At 34.6% G+C, this 20,781-nt stretch overlaps 1 protein-coding gene across 1 annotated transcript; it reads left to right on the forward strand.

The window, feature by feature from the left end:
- Positions 1–414: 414 nt before the first annotated feature.
- On the forward strand, positions 415–19,681 carry LOC130228713 (DNA mismatch repair protein Msh3-like). Its single transcript, XM_056457149.1, has 8 exons — positions 415–710; positions 2,739–2,841; positions 8,040–8,269; positions 10,808–11,005; positions 16,754–16,870; positions 16,993–17,110; positions 19,272–19,405; positions 19,487–19,681. Exons 1-8 carry the CDS (start codon positions 555–557, stop codon positions 19,679–19,681), a joined length of 1,251 nt encoding a protein of 416 aa, XP_056313124.1. The 5' UTR covers positions 415–554.
- Positions 19,682–20,781: the final 1,100 nt, after the last annotated feature.

The raw sequence follows: 20,781 nt of genomic DNA on the forward strand, positions 1-20,781 counted from the left end.
TGTTGTTCCATAAAATGCTTTATGTGGAAAATGTTATGGGAATATTTTGAGTTACGGTAGATAACAACATTATTACATTTTGACGTCACTGTGATGAATTTAGTTTTTGTTTTTTTAAATACCCCACACATGAAAAAAATACTATATACTACAACGTTATTGAACCATTATATAACGAGTTTTATACTTTATACTTATTGATTTATAATTTCATTATTAATAGTTACAATTTAATTCAGTTACATATTTAAATAAATAATAATTATGTCAATTATAGGTGACTGCGCGTATCTAACGCCGCTTTCTCCCTTTACCGAGCGCCTCTACAGCAGTGACTGCGTAAAATGTAGCGCATCTTTCACCATCTGCAGTACAGTTGAGAATCCTCGTGCGCAACACAGTGCATACGTCATCAACGCGCCAACCCGATCAGCTGAAGCAAAGCTGTAGCAAAGCTTGGAAACTATTTTTGATCATCAGAGTTTTGGCCAGTTTTCAAATAAGCTCCTGTTGCAGGCCAAACGTTAATAATCTGATACCGTTAATGCAGTAAAATGCACACAGCTGTCAGACGTGTGTCTGCCTCCAAATCCTCCAAGAAATCCAGCACTCAGACAACTATCAGCAGGTTCTTCACTAATGCAAGCGATCGGGCTCAACCAACTGAGCAGATTAACTGCCAAGACCAACGCCAAGAGGGCAGAGGGAAGGTAAGAGAGAGAGAGCGCTTTATAGCAGTAATAGACACAGACAGCTTATTTATGTATGTGGAGATAGGGACTGCAGGGGATAGTTCACCACACACACACACACACAAATAAGATTGACTCAGTATTCACTCACCTCAAGTGGTTCCTAACCTTTTGGGTTTCTTGAATGCTGAATACTTGTAACTCTTGACTTCCAAAATTACAATAACAAATACTATTGAAGTCAACAAAGGTTACAGGTTTCCCACTTTGTTCACAAGATGTTCAAAAGATTGTGTTTAACAGGAGGGATTATAAAGTGGAATATTCTACCTGAAACGTACATTATATGTCCCTGAAATGAAAACATAAATGCAGTGAATCAAAAATTTTTCGTCCCAAAAATGTAAAAAATGGACTGTTGGTTGATTTCTGTGAGTGGTTCTGTAAAGGAATTTGTCATTCATTCGGTTCTCAGATTTTTGGTTCTTTACAAATGCACAAACCCTGTCCTTGTCCTGTTAGACTTTTCCTAGTACTTCCAGATTAAAACATCAGTCAGAGGTTTTAAATAAATTTAATAAATTTAATTAATTAGATGCAGCAGGTAGTGCTGTCGCCTCACAGCAAAAAGGTCGTTGGTTCGAGCCTCGGCTGGGTCAGTTGGCGTTTCTGTGTGGAGTTAGCATGTTCTCCCTGCGTTCGCGTAGGTTTCCCTCACAGTCCAAAGAAATGCGGTACAAGTGAATTGGGTAGGCTAAACTGTCCGTAGTGTATGAGTGTGAGTGAGTATATGGATGTTTCCCAGAGATGGGTTGCAGCTAGAAGGGCATCCGCTGCATAAAACGTGCTGGATAAGTTGGCGGTTCATTCCGCTGTGGCGACCCCGGATAAAGGGATTAAGCCGAAAAGAAAATGAATAAGTGAATGAATAATTAATTAGATGAATAAAGGATTACAGAGCTCCGGAACAGCAACACAGGCAGTCTCCCATATTTATGGTCATCTCTCTTCAGCCCTGCCCAGGGGCGCTTCAGTAAGAAAGATCCTCCATCCAGATCAGTTCAATCATCAGTTGTTAGGCAGAACAAGATAATCTGCACGGAAAAAGTCACGCATACACACAACAGAGCTTGCAAAAGAGTGAGCCTTCGCCCCTCCCATCAGTTATTGTTCCTGTAAACGAGCACACTCTGAAAGTAGAGTTGTAACTTTTTGTTGATAACAAGTACAGAGGAGTTAATTCTCGGTTATCAGTCACACGAAGACACAGCTGTTGTGGAGCAAGGTTATATGAGGTTAAGCACATAAGGTTATATGAGGATAAACACATCAGCATGAGTTTGAATTAATAAAAAATTAAACTGTTAATGCAAGGATTAGTCTATTAATGCATTGGACAAAGTTAAAATCATCAAATTCCTTCAGTCCTCCTCAGCCCATTTGAACCTACAGCTTCAATAGTTTTGTTATGCTAAAAACTGTTGTTTAGAAAAAAAACCCCATCAGAAATAGCAAGTTTGTTGTTATCATTTACATCAATTGATTAAAAGCATGAAATTATAAATAAATTCTACAAATAAATACTACAAATATATAATACAAGTAAATTTACAGTTGTCCCCATGTTTCAGTCAGTCCTGTCCCATTTACATTAAATTCAACATAAAACGTGTGCAATATTCGAGGCTATGACTCAAAGGAAGTGATGTCATTTGATGGAGAAGCTGACAGTGATCAAGGATACGTTGTATTATTAATTTTTATGATTGTTTTTGTATGATTTTTTGAGGAAGACAAGCTAAGCGGTCAGGCCCTTTCTCATTTTTGATAAGTGAAAATGTAAGTTTCTGGTTTAATGTTCCAAGTAAAGAGTGAGTAAACGATGACAGAATTTTAATTTTGGTTGAACTAGCCCTTGAACTCCTCTAGTGCTTCAGTTCAGAGTCATGCCAACAGTTCAAGTCAAAAACACTGTGTTCATCTCATGCTGAAGCTCTGGCTGTTTCAAAGCAGCACCTTCTGAAATGTAAACCTGTTCTGTTTTAGAAGAGGTTGTCTGATGGAGGAGCGTCCACAGAGAAACGAGCCAAACTCGTGGTCAATGTGGAGCAGGAGAGGGATGAGGAGTTCACAGTGACCCCCAGCACCTGTAAGCAAACACGTGCAACACTATGAAAGCATACGTGTAGCCATATTCATTCAAATTTAATATGCAAAACGACAATGTAATTCAATTTACATTCTCTATGACATAATGTATGTGCAAACTTTGGTACAATACAACTCATTCCTTTCATTAGCTTTTTTGTTGTTTTCAGATGGTTTGTGTAATTTCATTGCACTGTTTATTTTAAAGCAGGTTATTTATCTCAGAAGACTTAGTAGATTTATGAATTCATTCATTCATTTTCCTTCGGCTTAGTCCCTTACTTATCAGGGGTTGCCACAGTGGAGTGAACCGCCAACTATTCAGGCATATGTATTAATCAGAACCCCTAGATTTTCACGATTTATTTTGTGATTTTTTTGCAATAAAAATGACTGATTTTGTGGTAGTAATTCACAGAAATTTGTGGACAATTATGAGATTATATGTATATATATATATATATATATATATATATATATATATATATATATATATATATATATATATATATAATATAAAAATTTATACTACTTATTTTTGGTCTCTTGTCAGGACAAGATCTAAAACAGATCTGAAACGGTAGTAATTAAGACAAGGGAAGGTTGTATAACTATTATTATTTACAATCTTACTTATTATTTGAGCTTACTCTTTTGTGCATGCAACGTCTATAAGTCACGTAAAACAATTAATTGCAAACTGAACTAAATATAATTTAATTACATGGTTTGGAGTTGGATGTTTTATGAGATTGCTAAAATTTTTTTGCAATTATTTCACATTTAAATTAAGAATTTAGCAGGATAGCAAAAAATTTAAACTTTTTGTTGATTTTGCGTTGAATTTAGTGTTCGCGAAATCAACTCGGTGGTCTGATATACATGCAGTGGATGCCTTTCCAGCCGCAACCCAGTACTGGGAAATTTATGAATTTATGAATGACTTAATTTTTTTTATTAAAAGAAAAAATGGTTCTAACCAGGGCTGCACAATATTGGATAAAACTGACATTGCAATATTTTATTTTTGTGCTATATCTATTGCGATCTAAAATACAATCTTATGAATTCAATAAATCTGTTTGGAAAGAGTTCATAATTTTAGATTGTTTGTTAACGTTTTCACTGGTTTTATTATTATTTACATTATTAATATTATTATTATGTCTAAATTTAAATATATTGACTTTAGATGAAATTGGCAAAAGAAGCTAGTTAAAATAATTAAAAAAAACATATAAAAATGTGTTTTCATTAGAGCTGCACAATATATCGTTTCAGCATGAATCATTTGCAATAGTCACATTGCGAGCATGTGCAATGTTGAGTCTGGATTATAATTTATCATTACGCAAGTGTTTTTTTGAGGCCTGTGACTGTATGAGGCTTTTAAAAGCATTCAGGCATAAAAAATTGTAACTTAGAAAAATTAATATGGATTAATTTTATTGAATTGTTTATAAAACGAAGACTACGCAGTATTGTTTTACATTTGATTCAGTTACTGTATACCTGAATTCAGTTAGACTGCTTGTAAAACAAAATAAGGCTTATTTAATTCTTTATACTTGTTTTTAATAGCAATTGATATAACGCGGAAAATACTCTGTTACAGTAGATACTAAAATTATTACATTTTGTCATCACTGTGATGATTTGAAATGAAAAAAAAATTAATAAAGTCTTGTACACACCCCAGATGGTGAAAATACTACACTAATTTATAGTAAATACTGTAGTGTTAGGCAGTGGATCTGTAAGGTAGATTTTGTTGGTCAGTGTATCTGAATAAAACATAATAATCAAATTACAAGCAAAGATACATTTAGAGCAAAGACAAATAAACAGATAAACATCTTTATGGTTTTCTGGGGTCTAACAGTATTCAGATACAGAATAGAAACGTTTAGCAATAAAATGTAAAGTAACTGTACTGTCTTTATTGTATAAATAATTAATACAATTAATCATTTTTAAAGCTAGAAATGTTGCAATTTATTGTGGCTAAATGCTTTAAATTCTCTTGAAGTGCTTGCACAAGTCACAGCTTATAAAAATAAATGAATTATGGTTCACTCTATTATGGTTAAACTTTGCAGTGACTCCACAAATCTCATGCATTCTGAACTGTGATGACTGGTCAACTATAATCCCAACTCAACATATATACTATATACTGCAGATATACTGTGTGAGACCAATCGAGGATCAAAACATGACCTCTCTGGACAGAAATTTAAAACATGGAGCAATTGCTCGCTTTTTTAAACGTCTTATAATCTTGTTTAATCCCGCCTCTTTTCGCAGCACCGTACAACAGAATTTCGCAAGCTCAAACTCTAGTGTGACCGCAGCTTTAAGCGATTTCGCAGGTCAGAGTTCACCAAGCTTGAACTTTGCACCGCAGCAACCTGCAAAACTTGACGCATGACCTTGAGTTTCCCAGTGTGACCGCGGCTTCAGACCTTGATTAGCTTGTTCAGGTGTGTTTGATTAGGGTTGGAGCTAAAATCTGCAGGACACCGGACCTCCACAAACAAGTTTGGTGATGCCTGCTATACATGATTGTATAGCCCAGGGATACGCAACCCTTCTCCTGGAGATCTACCTTCCTGCTGAGTTCAGCTCCAGCCCTGATCAAACACACCTGAACCAATTAATCAGAACCTGCCCAGCACTGGATAATTACAGGCTGGTTTGATATGGATTGGAGCTGAAATCTGCAGGATAGTAGATCTCAAGGAGCAGGGTTGAGCACCCCTGGTATAGCCCAACTTATAAAACCACCATTCTCTGTTCTATATACTAGTACCTTTTATCAGTCTTTGAATTTGCATTTTGATGTTCTTTACTTTGTTTGTTTGTACATTTATTCCACAGTAGTTGAGAATTGGTCTTTGCCTCAGTTCACATACAACATTAAAACATTCACATGATGCAATCACATAAACACATAATACTTAAAAATTAAAACACTAAAAATACTAAATTTCTACTTCTTAATCAGAACATTTATTGCCAATGGCACAATATTTTGTTTATATATTGATTTTATTGCCTTAAATGTCCTAACACGACATCTGAATGATTACATTTTAAAGTCATTTTAATGTGTTACATCTTCACTTATACTAGGGCTGGGCGATATAGCAAAAAATGCAATCTCGATTATATATTTCCATATAAGTTGTTAATGTTTCAGATTTAAATGTGTACCCCAACAATCACTGATGTCGCAAAAATTAGAGGGTCCATTAAATGGCATAACGTATTTTTGGCCACTCAAAGTGTGATTCATCTCTAATATGATGAAGAGCTTTTATTTGTCACAACACTGTTACATGCTGCGAAACTGGACCCCTCTGACCATACACAAACATTTCGGGGGAAGACTTGAGACGTAGCATAGAAAAATAAGTAATAAGATACATTGTGAAAAAAAGAGGCTAAAAAAAGCCCCTCCCAGACTGTCCTTAAAGTAGAGCAATATCAATACACTTTTAAATTCCCATTGTTGTACATTTCTGCTTTTAGATCAATATAGAAAGTCCACAGCTTATCATTGTTGTTGGCATAAATTTTATTGCGATTTGATATAATATCGTTTATCGGCCCAGCCCTAACTTATACCTATAACTTTCCTCCAAACTGCTGTACCATACAACCCATCTGTTGATTGTTATTTACATCATGTGATCCTTATAATCCTGTTTATTTGACTTTATTAACAGATGTTGTTCATCCAAAATTAGTAAATTGAGTTAGATAGAAGTGTTAGCTAAATCTTTAAATGTAATGTACCCTTACAAAAGGAGCAGACACCAAATGTAAATTCATAAAAATTTTCAACTAACTAAACAACAAAGTTGAAACATTAAAAAAGAAAACCAAACTGTTTTGGTTTGTTGCAGTGTGATACACGTAGGACTGGGCGATATGGCAAAAATGCAATCTCGATAATTTTTTTCCATATTGAACAATAACTATAATTTTCTATATAAGCTGTTAATGCTTCCAGCTTTAAATGATATAATCTCAACAATGACTGATGCAACAAGAAATGAAATATTGTTTTTTAGCAAAAACAGATCACACATTTGGTCTTAAATTGAAACAAAATAGTAAAGAACATTTAAAAAGACTAATCTGGCATTACGAGGTAAACTAAATGTGCAAAACATAAACAATAAAAAATTTACAGTACAACTTCCAGCAAGGCCACACAAATTGTAAAACTTTTTGGGTTTTTTTGGGTGATACTTTTTTAGGTAATTGAATATGTTGGCAGACTTGGTTTTTTTCACAAACCATTGATAAACTTTACAGATCGTTTAAAACTGCTCCTTGTTACACTTCAGATAGCCAAACCACTTCCAAATAACCAAATTTGTGTTGCCTTTATTGTCGATATTTTCATCATCTTTGAATAATAGCTCAAGGTTAGTTTACTTTCGTCACTGCTTCCACTCATTATTTCTTTGTTTTTGTTGTCTTGTCAAGTTTGTTAGCAAAGTGCGGTAGGAAATGGTCTTTTGACTTCATGCTGATTGGTTGTTGTTGTCGCATATTGCTGCTGTGTGATTGGCTCTTAGATCAATATCGAGTAAAAATGTCCAGAGCTTAAAATTGTTATTAAAATAAATTTCATTGCAATTCGATATGATATCGTTTATTGGCCCAGCCCTATATACACACAATATTGATCTTGCAGCACAATGAAATTTTACAGGGCAATGGTGAAACTAGAATAGACATATTCTGCATTTTAATTTGCTAACTTATCGGAATTATTCAGAACTATACTATACTATACTATACTATACTATACTATACTATACTATACTATACTTTACTATACTATACTATACTATACTATACTATACTATACTATACTATACTATACTATGCTATGCTATGCTATGCTATGCTATGCTATACTATACTATAATGTATAGTAGTTTACTTACAGTTGCACTCTGTTCCTGACTACAAATATTAAAACAGTTTTATATATAGCTTTTTAAAAAAACAATGTGTTTTATTTTGATGTCGTTATTATTATTAAGCATGGAAGCGTAAATCTTTGACCTTGAGAATGGACCATTTTTGATGTGCCATGTAATATTGCATATTTGTTGAACTATAAGCAGTATTGTCATCCACGATTAAGTTTGTTGTTTTCTCTCTTATATGCCATAGGTAAGACGGTGTCCTCGAAAGCTTGTATCAGCCAAGCCACCCTCACCAGACTTAAAGACTTCAGCTGCTCAGAGAGCTCAGAGAGTCTACTGCCAGATCAGACTATAAAACTGGAGTTGGGGCCTTCAGATTCGAGAAAAGCTGAAGGTTCTGCCTCACAGCAACACAATGTTATCGTGGAAGACGAAATGGTTGAAGAGGTCAAAGAAGAGCCCATTAATATTAAACAGGTTTGATTTTATAAGTGATATGTCAGAGTTTCAGAAAGTATCTGTTTTGTTTTTAAGATTCTTCTAATTATTGTAGATTGCATAATTAAAATCAGCTTGATTTGTCTTCATCAGTGGTTTCTAAACTTTTCAGCTCATGACCCCCAAAAATAACAATGCCAACAATAACAACAGAAAATTTTTCCTCTTCCCAACTAGGCATGGATAGGTATAAGATTCTGACGGTATGATAACCTTGGATAAAACTTTGGTACACTGCTCTTGGAATCTCGGTACACTGCTCTAAAATATATTCTGTTTAAATGTCTTGGTAATAAACAACTTTTTTCCACTTTGAAAATAATATACTTTTATTTTTTGAAATATTTATAATATTTTGGAAAAGTAAACATGTCAGGCTGAATAATTCAAATGAATCATTGACTTTTGCTGTCTTCATTTGTTTCAAAAACTCAGATTTATTTACAATTTAAAACAGCATCTTTGGATATCTTTTTCTGCTGGAGAAAAAAAAAATGTAATTAAAAAAAATTACACATACCTTAGGAACGATATCACAGAACATTTTGGCAGTTTTAAAACCCTGACTTTTCCAAACCGTGGTATACCTTGAAAACGTTTTTTTCCCATGCCTATTCCCAACAGGGAAAACCACCAGCTGTCAAGAATGCATGAGTATATACGGTGTCATGGCTTTGCAATCAAAAAATGTCATGATAATGGAAGTTAATGGGGCAAAAATAGCCACAAACATAACAAAAGGGGAACCAGTTTGCCCAGCAGCAGCTTAGATTTAGCATAGACCGAGGGGACATGTCCCCACCAATATCCACCGACTAAAGAATGTCCCCACCAATAATTTAATTCACTTACAAAAATCGCACTGTCAACATTAACGTGGACATAGAGTTAAATCATATTCTCTGTTCGAGTGGTTTTGCCCCCAAAGACTCATATGAACATTGTGATTGGCCGAACCTTTCCTCTAACAGTTCATGTAATGGAGTTAAAATTAGTGGTTCATAGGTCACCACCAATGTTAAGAGCAAACCTACACCCTTGTTGCCCATTGTGAATTGTTGAGTTTTTTCAAAATTTTAAAAGCATTTTCTCAAAACATGAGTCAAAATCAGATTTGTAACCAAAAATTATTCCATTTGCTAAAACACAGAGAAAATTGTGGACAAATTAAGACTCAAAATCACCATAGGGTGGGTAAAAACATTCCCAACAGTACACAAGGATTCATTTATTCACTGTTTCATTTGAACATTTACCTTACCTTATGAGATTGGTGGGCTGAATGTTTGGATCACAGCAAGTCCATTCTTAGATTAATTTTGGAGACCACTAGTTCAGTCGTTATCTGTATTTATTTTTTAGTGTACATGAGTGCCAGAAAGAATGTTTAATATGTAAAATCTAGCTGTAAAATCAATGAGCTGCATCTGACGCTATAGCTGTGTTGTTAATGTAATGTAATCACTCCAGGGATCGCAAATTGATAACTACTGTTTTTATTTTTTGTTAGTTATGAATAAAATATGGTCATTCTTATTGTTTAATAAAATTTATTTGACTTTTGGAAGTCACCTAGCAACCAAAAATTCATTGCCAGAACTAAAAATAAATTTTCTCCATAGAGAAAGTGATTTTGTACAATAACTGATAAACCTGTAAATTCAGTAAACCCTACATATTATAAAAAACGTTCATGTTCAATGGAGGAATTCTTAAAGAAATACTAGATTACCCTTGTTGCTGTGCAGAAAATTTAGATTTTTAGCTCCATCCACTCTCATAAAGCACTGCAAATGAAGCAACTTGAAATGAAAAGTTTCATGTTTATCCATTGATTTGAATTAGATTGTGTAATTCACAGAGCATTGTGGGATTGTAGTTCCATCCCTCATTAAAGCCATTAAATCATAGGTCTCAAACTGGTTTCCTGGAGAGCCGCAGCTCTGCACAGATTTGCTCCATCCCTAATCAAACACAGCTAATTCATCTAATCAAGGTGATCAAGACTCCTAGAGACCATTAAGCAGGTGTGAGTTGGAGGTGGTTGGAGCTAAATTATGCAGAGCTGTGGCCCTCCAGGATTTGAGATTTGGACCATTGCATTTAATACTTAGTCTTGAATCTGGTTAGATCATTCATGGCTGACAATGCTTTAGGATATTTTAATGACTCTATGGGAAAAATGTTTCTGGTACTTGTGCTGCTGAAAAGGTTGGGTGACCCTAACCCAGCTAGCATTTTTCTTTTTGCTTAATAGAAACCTTGTCAAATCAAATAGTCGTCAAATAGAGAGGAATGAATGTAACTGCAAATGTCTAGTTTATGTTTGGACTATTGTTAGACTTCTGTTAGATTTTCAATACTGTCCAATTTTAGCTTTGTTTTAGCCGAGGTGTCTATGTTTAGATGTCTATTAGATGTCTGTTAAACACATAATTGCTTGGCATGAATGCACTTTATTGCTGTTTGCCACAATGTCCCTTTAAACATGATGTTTTTTCCTCTTTCTGTTTATAGGAGTTTTCCTTTAATCAGTATGCTAAGAATACTGGGAGCAGGAAAAGTTCAGAAGAGCCTTCTGTTCCCAACAGAAGAACCAAGACCAATTACACGCCGCTAGAAGAACAGTACATGGAGATCAAAAAGCAGCATGCGGACACAGTGCTTTGCGTCGAGTGTGGGTATAAATACAGGTTCTTCGGCGAGGATGCAGAGGTAAGAACTAGATCACAAATAGCAGACATTGGGTGATGCATCGCATCTTTAGATCTAATAAAAAAAAAAGAAAATGACCTTGCATGCGATGTATAATATATCTGTGAATATAAAAGGTCTGCAAATTCATAAAGAACAAAGTGCATGATCAAGAAAGCTATGGTCATAGTAAAGCTATAGTATAACTGATAGCAGCAAAAGCACATTCATTTATTCTTTTTTCCTTTGGCTTAGTCCCTTTATTCATTAGGGGTCCCCACAGCAGAATGAACCACCAATTATTCCAGAATGTTTTATGCAACAGATGCCCTTCCAGCTGCAACCCAATACTGGGAAACACCCATAAACTCTCACATGCACACACATACACTACGGTCAATTTAGTTAATCCATTCATCTATAGCGCATGTGTTTGGACTGTGAGGGAAACCGGAGCACGCGGAAGAAAACACGCAAACATGGGGAGAACATGCAAACTCCACAAAAAATGCCAACTGACCCAGCCGGTGTTCTGTCCATTTGTCCTACCTTATCAGATTGTCCTACCTCCCATTCAAAAATTAGGTTGCACATTTTGATGACACAATATGCTACCCATCAGATTTTGCTACCAGTGTAAATTTTAATGTGGAGTAGTGTGATATGAAGCTGTAATATCGCCCTAAGCTACCTAATCCCTATACCCCAACCTCAGAACCATTCAAATACAATGTTAGTAGTATAATCTGATGGGTAGGATAAAATGTCAGGACACTGGGATTTGAACCAGCGACCTTCTTGCTGTGAGGCGACAGTGCTAACCACTGAGCCACCGGCAAAAGTAGATTCTTAAGTCCTACAAGTTTATCTAATTGAATGTAATGAATGAAAATCATTCTAGCTAGAGATTTTGCATCTTCCTCTAAATAGTTAGCTTTGTGCATCTTGATTTTTCTACTGGTGAAGAGTTTTTAACTGGTCACACATACACTTAATGCAATTACATTTTGAACCAACTTTAAAAAATTACTGTAAATTGTTACAGCAATTTTTTAAAACTTATTTCTCAACGTATAATTAAATAACTTTGGTTCAAACTAAATTGGGTCTAAATCAAAAATGTTTGTTGTAGTCAAGAAAAAATACATTCTGACCAAGTAAAAATATTGTTTAATAACAAGACACTAAATATATTTTTACTTGAGTACAAAGTAGGGTCACACTTTATTTTGATGGTCTGTTTGTTGAATTTAAGTTACGTTGCATCTACATGCCAGCTAATTCTGATTAGATTAGAAGTAGACTGTTAGGTTGGGGTTGGGGTTAGGTTTAGTGTAAGTTAACGTACTTTTAAATTTTTTTATAGTCAGTTAAATGTCTGTTGAAGGAGCATTATCAGCAGATATTAAGCAGACTGTTTACTAATACTCAAATGGACCATCAAAATAAAGTAAATAAAATTGTTTAGATATAACCAGTGGTTATAGCTAAACTATAATCAGTTGTCTCAGTACTTCTGTGCTATTTGACTGTTGGTAACTTCATAACTAACTAAAAAGACTAAAGACTGAATCTCTTTCTTGATTTTTGCATTTTTCAAAAGATTTGAATGCAGCGATTCGATTAATAAACATGCAAATCCCCATCATTTATAATTTATGTTGCGATGTTGTTGAGATCCTGATCTTTTATTGATTAATCGTGCATCTTACACAGAATGTATTAATGCAGGCTAAACAAGTAGTGACAGAAAGCCCCTTTAATAACCTAAGAACCCCATCACATCCCAAATAACCCACCACAACTTCTTCTGTCGTCATTATATTTTACAGGAAAGCCTAAATGCTTTCATACTTGTGATTTGAATGACGCGAGAGGCTATCTCTTTGTGATCGTTAAAAATTTAGGATTATTCTATGAGTAGAAAAATTATTAATCCACGGGTCACATGTGTTCCATGGATTGTTATCCAGCTGAATCACGGATCAACTGTGATCCGTTACACCCCTATTTTTAAGATTAATCAATTTAATAATTCTACTCAAGAAAAAAAAATACATTGACTCAAAGGTAAATAATTGTTTTATAGATCATGAATTAATTTAATTATTTTGGTTTGACTTCAAAGCAAAGTTGTGCTTTAGACTAAGCTATAATAAATGCATATGATGCTAGGCTAAAACATTATTAAGCTTTTAAACTATACTGTAATAAAACATTAGGAATACATAAAAACTGATTTATAAACAGTACCCTTTTTTTCATGTGGCTGGTTTAAAGTAAAATTATTACTCTGAGTAAAACTAATGTTTTTAAATTTAACTAGGGAGTTAGCTTTTTGCTTTAAGCCAAAATAAATAAAACAGGTTAAAGACAGAAACTATAATGTTTCACTTAATCTTATATAAAAATGCACTTTAAATGAAAGGCACAGTAGTTTCACTTTTTTTACATACTTGTCTGCCAAAACTGCCGCCTCAGCAATCTTACTCACTTTTTGTTCATTTAAATGGACCATGACACCTTCGGGAACGCAAATCTTGAAATCCTCCAGCAACAAAAGTTCCTGAAGTTCCTCAAGAGTTGTAATTCTGCTTGCAAAGCACCATTTCTCAAACGACACATGCTTTTCTCTTGCAAACTCTATGAAAGTTTGGTTGGGCGGCTTCGAACACAGTCCATGCTTTTGCCTATAGGCTTCGGTGACTAATTTAGATGCATGCATGTAGATTTAACCAAGTAACAGTCCATTCAAGTCAATTCATCTTTATTTCTATAGCGCTTTTACGATCTTAGTTCTAGTAAAAGGAAACCGTGTCAGTCCAGTTTTTAGAGTTGAAGTTCAGTTTAGTGTGGTTTAATTTTAACTACTGAAAGTCCAAACACTGAAGAGCAAATCCATCATTGCGCAGCTCCACAAGTCTCAAACCAAACAAGCCAGTGGTGAGGAACAAACTTCCCCAATTTAATGAAAGTGGAGGAAAAAACCTTAAAAGAAACCAGGCTCAGTTGGGCACGTCCATTTCTCCTCCGGCCAAAGTTCCTGTGCAGAGCTGCAGTCTAGGCTGCGGAAGCTGGATGAACTTTCAACTGGCAATGCCGCACATGCATATTGAGCTTTGCAAGCACTATTCCACTGTAGCAAAAGAGCTCACTAATGTGTCAATAAGCTCAAATACAATAAAATACACATCCACTTCACCTCCTTTGAAGGGAAGGAACAAATTTAGGAAGGCTGCTTGGCAACATCACTATCAGCTTCTGAGCTAGCAGCACTGGTGGAGGGAGAACGGGACTGGAACTTGCCTACACTGAAGTTCCTGAGCTTCAAAGTCCAGCTTTCTAAGCTTAAAATCAGGATGAGCCTCATTTCAACACCTCTCAATTGGAAAAGCTAAGGTCTTAAGCATGCTTAATCTAATCTAATTCTTTAAGATGGAGCTTAATCAGCGGATCTGAATTTGCATCTCTTCTATTGCTAGTGACAGGAATTGAGTCTTCAAATACAGTTTCCGCATTAAAATCTGCTGTCAAATTATGGTGAACAGGCTTTTCTCAAAATTTAGATTCTCCAATCATGTGCTCGCCCTTGACTGCTAAACCATTTGAGCTTTTTTTTTTTTCCGGTAGCCATTGACATCCATAGTATTGGTTTTTCCTAATATGGATGTCATTGGTTACCAGTTTCCAGCATTCTTCAGAATATCTTCTTTTATGCTCAAACTGGTTTGGAACAAGTCAAGGGTGTGTAAATGATGACAGAAGTTTCATTTTTGGATGAACTATCCCTTTAATACATTGCTTCTTTTCATAAGTTTTGACAGGAATATACAGTAAGCATCTGCAAAGGAAGCTTTAAAGTCCTCATGAACCAGAAGCTGTGGCCATTATTATTATTTTTTTTGTATTGTGATGCAGCTCCTAAAGAAATGGAATATTAAATGACACAACAGTGGGCGTGGCTTGTTTTTTTCTACTGCAGGCTGAGTGGATGAAGTAATGTAGACATTTCATTCAGATAGGGGAAAGGGTTTAGGGAGAGTTATTACAACCTAACAGACTCCTCCTGCTCACCATTTCTGTTTGTTGTCAACTCAGTTGCAGCAGCATGGTTAAATATGTTAGCCATGCCAAATTTCTAAAATATACGTAATCTGACAATTTAACTAAAAAACCCCAGCTGTTTTTACAGATTTCAATTAAAGATTACAAGGGCAAACTTTTTTTCTTAATGACATGCACAGATGAATTATTCACAACAAAACTAGCAATGTGAGCTAACAAAAGCATATGGTTAGTTTTGATTTCATGGGGACTTTAAATCTGGAAGTAATTTTATGTCCAATTCCTCCCTCAGATATCAAGCTTTTATTAACTGTCACGTTTTAAATAATTGACACGAAGAATGAAGTACAGTACATGGAAAATAATACCTTGCATGAAATTCATCCTGAGATTGATCAAACTGAATTTAGTGTCTTATATGACCAGATTTGATCAAGTGATCTTTACCAGATTACCAGAATCAGCCATGCTAGACTAACACATACACTTCTACTAGATGAAGAGAAGACCCTACTCAGTGCTCAGTGTTTTGTAAAATGATTCCTCTTTCTGTTACACATAGTATTGGGCTGTCCTGCTTTTAATGTCTGTAGAAGGCTTTTTTAGGAAGTGAAATCACTTAAAATATTGTTTAGTAAAATTGTGCCAGAAAAAGGGTTTTATCTTTTTGAAATGCTTTTCTCGTCCACACAAGTATGAAGCTGTAAAGCAATTATATAACTATGCAAATTAACTTCACCAAAGAATTGATTGGACAAAAATTATTTATTTAACCATTATTTAACCGTTAACATTGCCCTTCACGCTCTTCAAAGTGCTTTCAAAACACTATTAAAATGCTTTCAGAAACTCAAGTTAAGATACGTGTAATGAACCTGGAGAGAATACATGTACAATTAAAAGTACTTTCTACCTAAATTTATGAGCTACAAAATGTTATAAAAAGACATTGTAAGAGTAATCCAAATGAATCTGTCCATATAAATGAGTTCCAAATAAAAAAAGATGCAGTCACTTAACATAAAGCTTATAAGCGTTCTTGTTTGATGCAGAACTTTAATTTTTATTAAAAGTTCTGTCATCATTTACTAATCCTTATTACAAACCATCTCAAAAGGAAACTGATCTTAAGAGGAAATGATACTATTTTATGTTCTGTCAGTTTAGTGGCTAATTTGTACGAATTCATACGTGGTTCAACATGGAGTTCAGTCGTACAAAAATTGATTTTAAAAAGAAGTCAAGGCACCAAACCCCAGCCCTGAACCCAACTGTCATTGGGAGATGAGCAAATTATACTTAATTGTACGAATAAGATCATAAAAATTCATACGAATTAGCCACTAAATCAAAAAGTTACGAATTGCCATGAGATCGTGTTGTTCAATCCTGTCCATTTTTTTTCTTCTGCTGAACACAAAATTAGATATTCTGAAGAATGTAACTGATAACCTCAGACTTCCCTACTATGGATGTCAATGGCTACCAGTTTTTAACATTCTACAAAATATCTTTTGTGTTCAACAGAAAAAAATCTCATGAAGGTGGTGGGTGAGTAATTGCTATGTAATTATAATTTTTGTTTGAACTGATGATACTTCCATGATGTTTACTTGTTGTCTGAAGATTTATAGAATTTTAAGTTTTTTAAGGCAATATAGATATGTATCTATTTATTATATGGACTTCTGTTTTTTGTAATAGATTGCTGCAAAGGAACTTAATATCACTTGTCATCTGGACCATAACTTCATGACAGCCAGCATCCCTACTCATCGTCTGTTTGTGCATGTTCGGCGACTGGTTTCTCAGGGCTACAAGGTCACTGATGTACTCTTAATTACAATTTGCCTTTATACAATATGCATGAGTAGTCAGAATGAGATATGCATTTGGTACACTGGTGGTCAGTAACACTGTTATCATGCTTCATGGTTTCTTAGGTTGGTGTAGTGAAGCAGACCGAAACTACAGCCATCAAAGCGTCCAGCACTAACAAAAGTTCACTCTTCTCACGCCAGCTACATGCGCTTTACACAAAGTCCACACTTGTGGGAGAAGGTATTGTTTCTACTCACTAGATTCCTAATTGACTTTCTCCCCTGTTTTGAGAGGGATTGTAATTTAATGATGTTTTTGACTAGACTTGTAACAACAGCAATATGTTTTAAAATGTATGTTTACATTTTTATGTAGCCATTTTAATTAGAATTTAACAGTTTTTCATGTCTCTAAATCAAACACAGTTCCTTCACAAAACTTAACTTTAATAACCTGAGAGATTTTTTGGAATAAATTATATTTATTATATAAACTATCGGACAAAAGTCTTGTCGTCGATCCCAGTTGTAAGAGCAACAATTATAACTTGACTTCTAGTTGATCATTTGGAAAAGTGGCAGAAGGTCGATTTTTCTGATGAATCATCTGTTGAGCTGCATTTCAGTTATCACAAATACTGCAGAAGACCTACTGGAACCTGCATAGACCCAAGGTTCTTGCAGCAATCAGTTAAGTTTGGTGAAGGAAAAATCATGGTTTGGGGTTACATTCAGTATAGGGACGTGCGAGAGATCTGCAGAGTGGATGGCAACATCAACAGCCTAAGGCATCAAGACATTTGTGCTGCCCATACATTACAAAACCACAGCAGAGGGCAAATTCTTTAGCAGGATAGTGCTCCTCCTTATACTTCAGCCTCCACATCAGTTCCTGAAAGCAAAGAAGGTCAAGGTGCTACAAGGTTGGCCAGCTCAGTCACCAGACACGAACATTATGAGCATGTCAAGGGTAAGATGGAGAAGGCATTGAAGATGAATCCAAAGAATCTTGATGAACTGGGAGTCCTGCAAGAACGCTTGCAGTTATTTGAGTCATTGCAGAGATGTATAATTCTTTTTCCACTGCACCATGACTTTATATTCTATACTGTACATTATTTCTGTTAAGTGACAAGACTTTTGTCTAACAAAGTCAGACCTTACTGTCCTAATTAAATCATTTAAAATCAAGGCATGATCATATTTTATTTTGGTAAAATAAGCGTAATCTAGAGGCCTTTGCCTTTCATATAAGACACTTCTGAGACCAAATGATCAACTAGAAGTCAAATTATTATCTTTTGTTCCTAAACCTTGGATATGTGCCAAGACTTTTGTCAGGTAGTGTATATTATATAACTATGATATTTTAATCTGATAGTTAATCATTGGAAGTATATGCCATCTAAATGTTTGAGTTACAATAAGTTCATATACTGTAGCAATATTAAATGTTATTTTATTTTTTGTTTTGAAATGTTGTTAGTGCTTACTAATGCTGTATTTATTTGATGATAAACAGTTCCTTCTACAAGGCATTCTAGTATGTAAATTTAGTGCAAAAAATGTTTTTATTATCATCAAGTTACTGTATCAACTGACACGAACAATGAACAATATATTTGTCACTGTATTTATTCATGTTTGTTAATGTCACGTAAAGTTAATAAAAATAGAATTGCGTTGTTGAAAAGCACAATTTTAGATATTAATATGCATTAGTAAATGTTGAAATTCATATTAAATACAGTTAATAAATATTCTACAAGAATTTATTCATCTTAGTTCATGTTGGTAAATAAATGAACTCACATTACCCAAGAGATACTTATGTTATCATACGGTGATAGTTACAATAGTTAAAAGTTAGTAACAAACTGGATGTAAATGTAAAGTTTAAATGGTATGCATTTTTTTAAAGATGTTTTTGATGAATAGAAAGTTTAAAAGAACAGCTTTGGAAATCAAAACTCTTCGTCTGTCACTTTTGGTCAAATTGATACATTTTTGCTAATTATAAAGTTTTTTTTTTTTTTTCCTCAAGTGTTTTTATTGACATGTTCGATATGAAACGTAGTACAAATAGTTACTTTTATTTTTTTTAACAAGCATATATACGTTTAGGTTCTATAAAAGTATATGCTTATAGTTTGGGGAATTTTTTTTCTTTCATTTGAGCAATATTAACCTTCTGGATAGAAGCATAGCAAGACAATCACATTTTTCTTACTTTTATTAAAACATAAGGACTGTGGATATATTACCAAATATTGACATTATGGCCTCTCTATAAGTATTTAATGTGTATAAAGTTGAGCTTAATTAAAAAAAAAATCATTTGAAGGGTGTTTATTAGTTATATAAAGAACCCATAATGATCTAATCCATTGCCTTGTTCTCAGATGTGAATCCTCTGCTAAAGCTGGGAGATTTGGAGCAGGCTGAAGATGTGGTGCAGGACAGTGGAAATAACTATCTAATGTGTGTGAGTGAGAGTTTAGACAAACAGAGCAAGGAGCTGACTGTAGGGATGGTGGTAAGTACTCTTTGTGGTGACTGAATTAAATCTCTCCCATCTACACATATACTGCAGCCCTGGTTTCTATTTTGAGCTCAGGTGGTCCAGCCAAGCATTGGGGACGTGATGGTGGACTGTTTTAAAGATAATACGAGCCATTCAGAGCTGGAATCCAGAATACTGAGAATACAACCTGTAGAAATCCTAGTTCCTTCAGATCTGTCAGAGAGTACTGAGAGGTTATTACGCAACATCACTCTCCAGGTAAATGCTTGTGTTGTGTTGGTCCTGTGAAGATCTTTTGTGACCTTTTTCTATGTACATTACTTGGTTTTTTTATTTAAAAGACACACAGGAAAAATAGTGCTGTAAAATGAACAAGAGTAAACAATCTTAGTTATAAAGTGAATGAGAATACATTGTTAAATGCATCAGACAAACACATAAGCATAAGCTGAAGCTAAGCAGGTCTGATACTGGTTAGTACCTGGATGAGAGACCATTTGGAAAAGCTAGGTAGCTGTTGGAAGTGGTGTCCTTAGAGAGCACAGTGTTCAGTGTGGAGTCCTAATGCCCCAGTATAGTGAAGGGGACACTATACTATCAGTGAGCACCGATTTTCAGATTAGATGTTAAAGGGAGGTCCTGACTCACTGTGGTCATTAAGAAGTGTTCAAGTGTTTTGCCTATTGTTATGTCTTATTGTTAGGCTTTTTTTCTACTGCCATTTTATTCCTTTTCCATTAGTCAATCCAGTGCAGTCAACAGACTGTACCTGTTAAAAACTGTCTGTGTATGTTTTTCAGTCTGCTCAATGCTCAATCAGTCCCTCCACGCAAGTTGTTAGTAAATCTGGCCCTGTTTGTTGTGAGCCCTCAGTTTTCACACTGATTGAAAGAAGCACTGTAATAGAATACCTTTAGTTACCATTAAAAAACAGTAAATACTGCTCTCTTAATCAGTTAATTTATTTACCCTCTGGGATCTGAGGAGATTTTGCCGCAACTTCAAATTATGAGGCTAAATGAAAACATCTGTTTCTAAACATCCTGGAAGCAGACATTTATGTGGGTACAACACGACAAAAAATGAAGTTATGTTTTGCACAGTTTGCCGTCAGTTTGGCAAGTCAGCCACCTTTTGTTAAATAATTTAGAACTGCAATAAAATACCTGTACATTGTCCATACTGCTCTTTTTGTTTGCATAACACTTTGAATTTTGCTTATTATATATTATTAACATTTTTAAAATATTTAAATTCTAGATTTACAGACGTTATTTTTGACACATTATTTAAAATATGTGTTTTTTTAAGTTGGGCCAATGAAAATTTTGTAAATCTGAAAAGTAAAAATCTGAACCACTGGCCTGATTGGGCCAGTAGGAAAAAAA

This window comes from Danio aesculapii, chromosome 5, assembly GCF_903798145.1.
Source record: "Danio aesculapii chromosome 5, fDanAes4.1, whole genome shotgun sequence".
Lineage (NCBI taxonomy): Eukaryota > Metazoa > Chordata > Actinopteri > Cypriniformes > Danionidae > Danio > Danio aesculapii.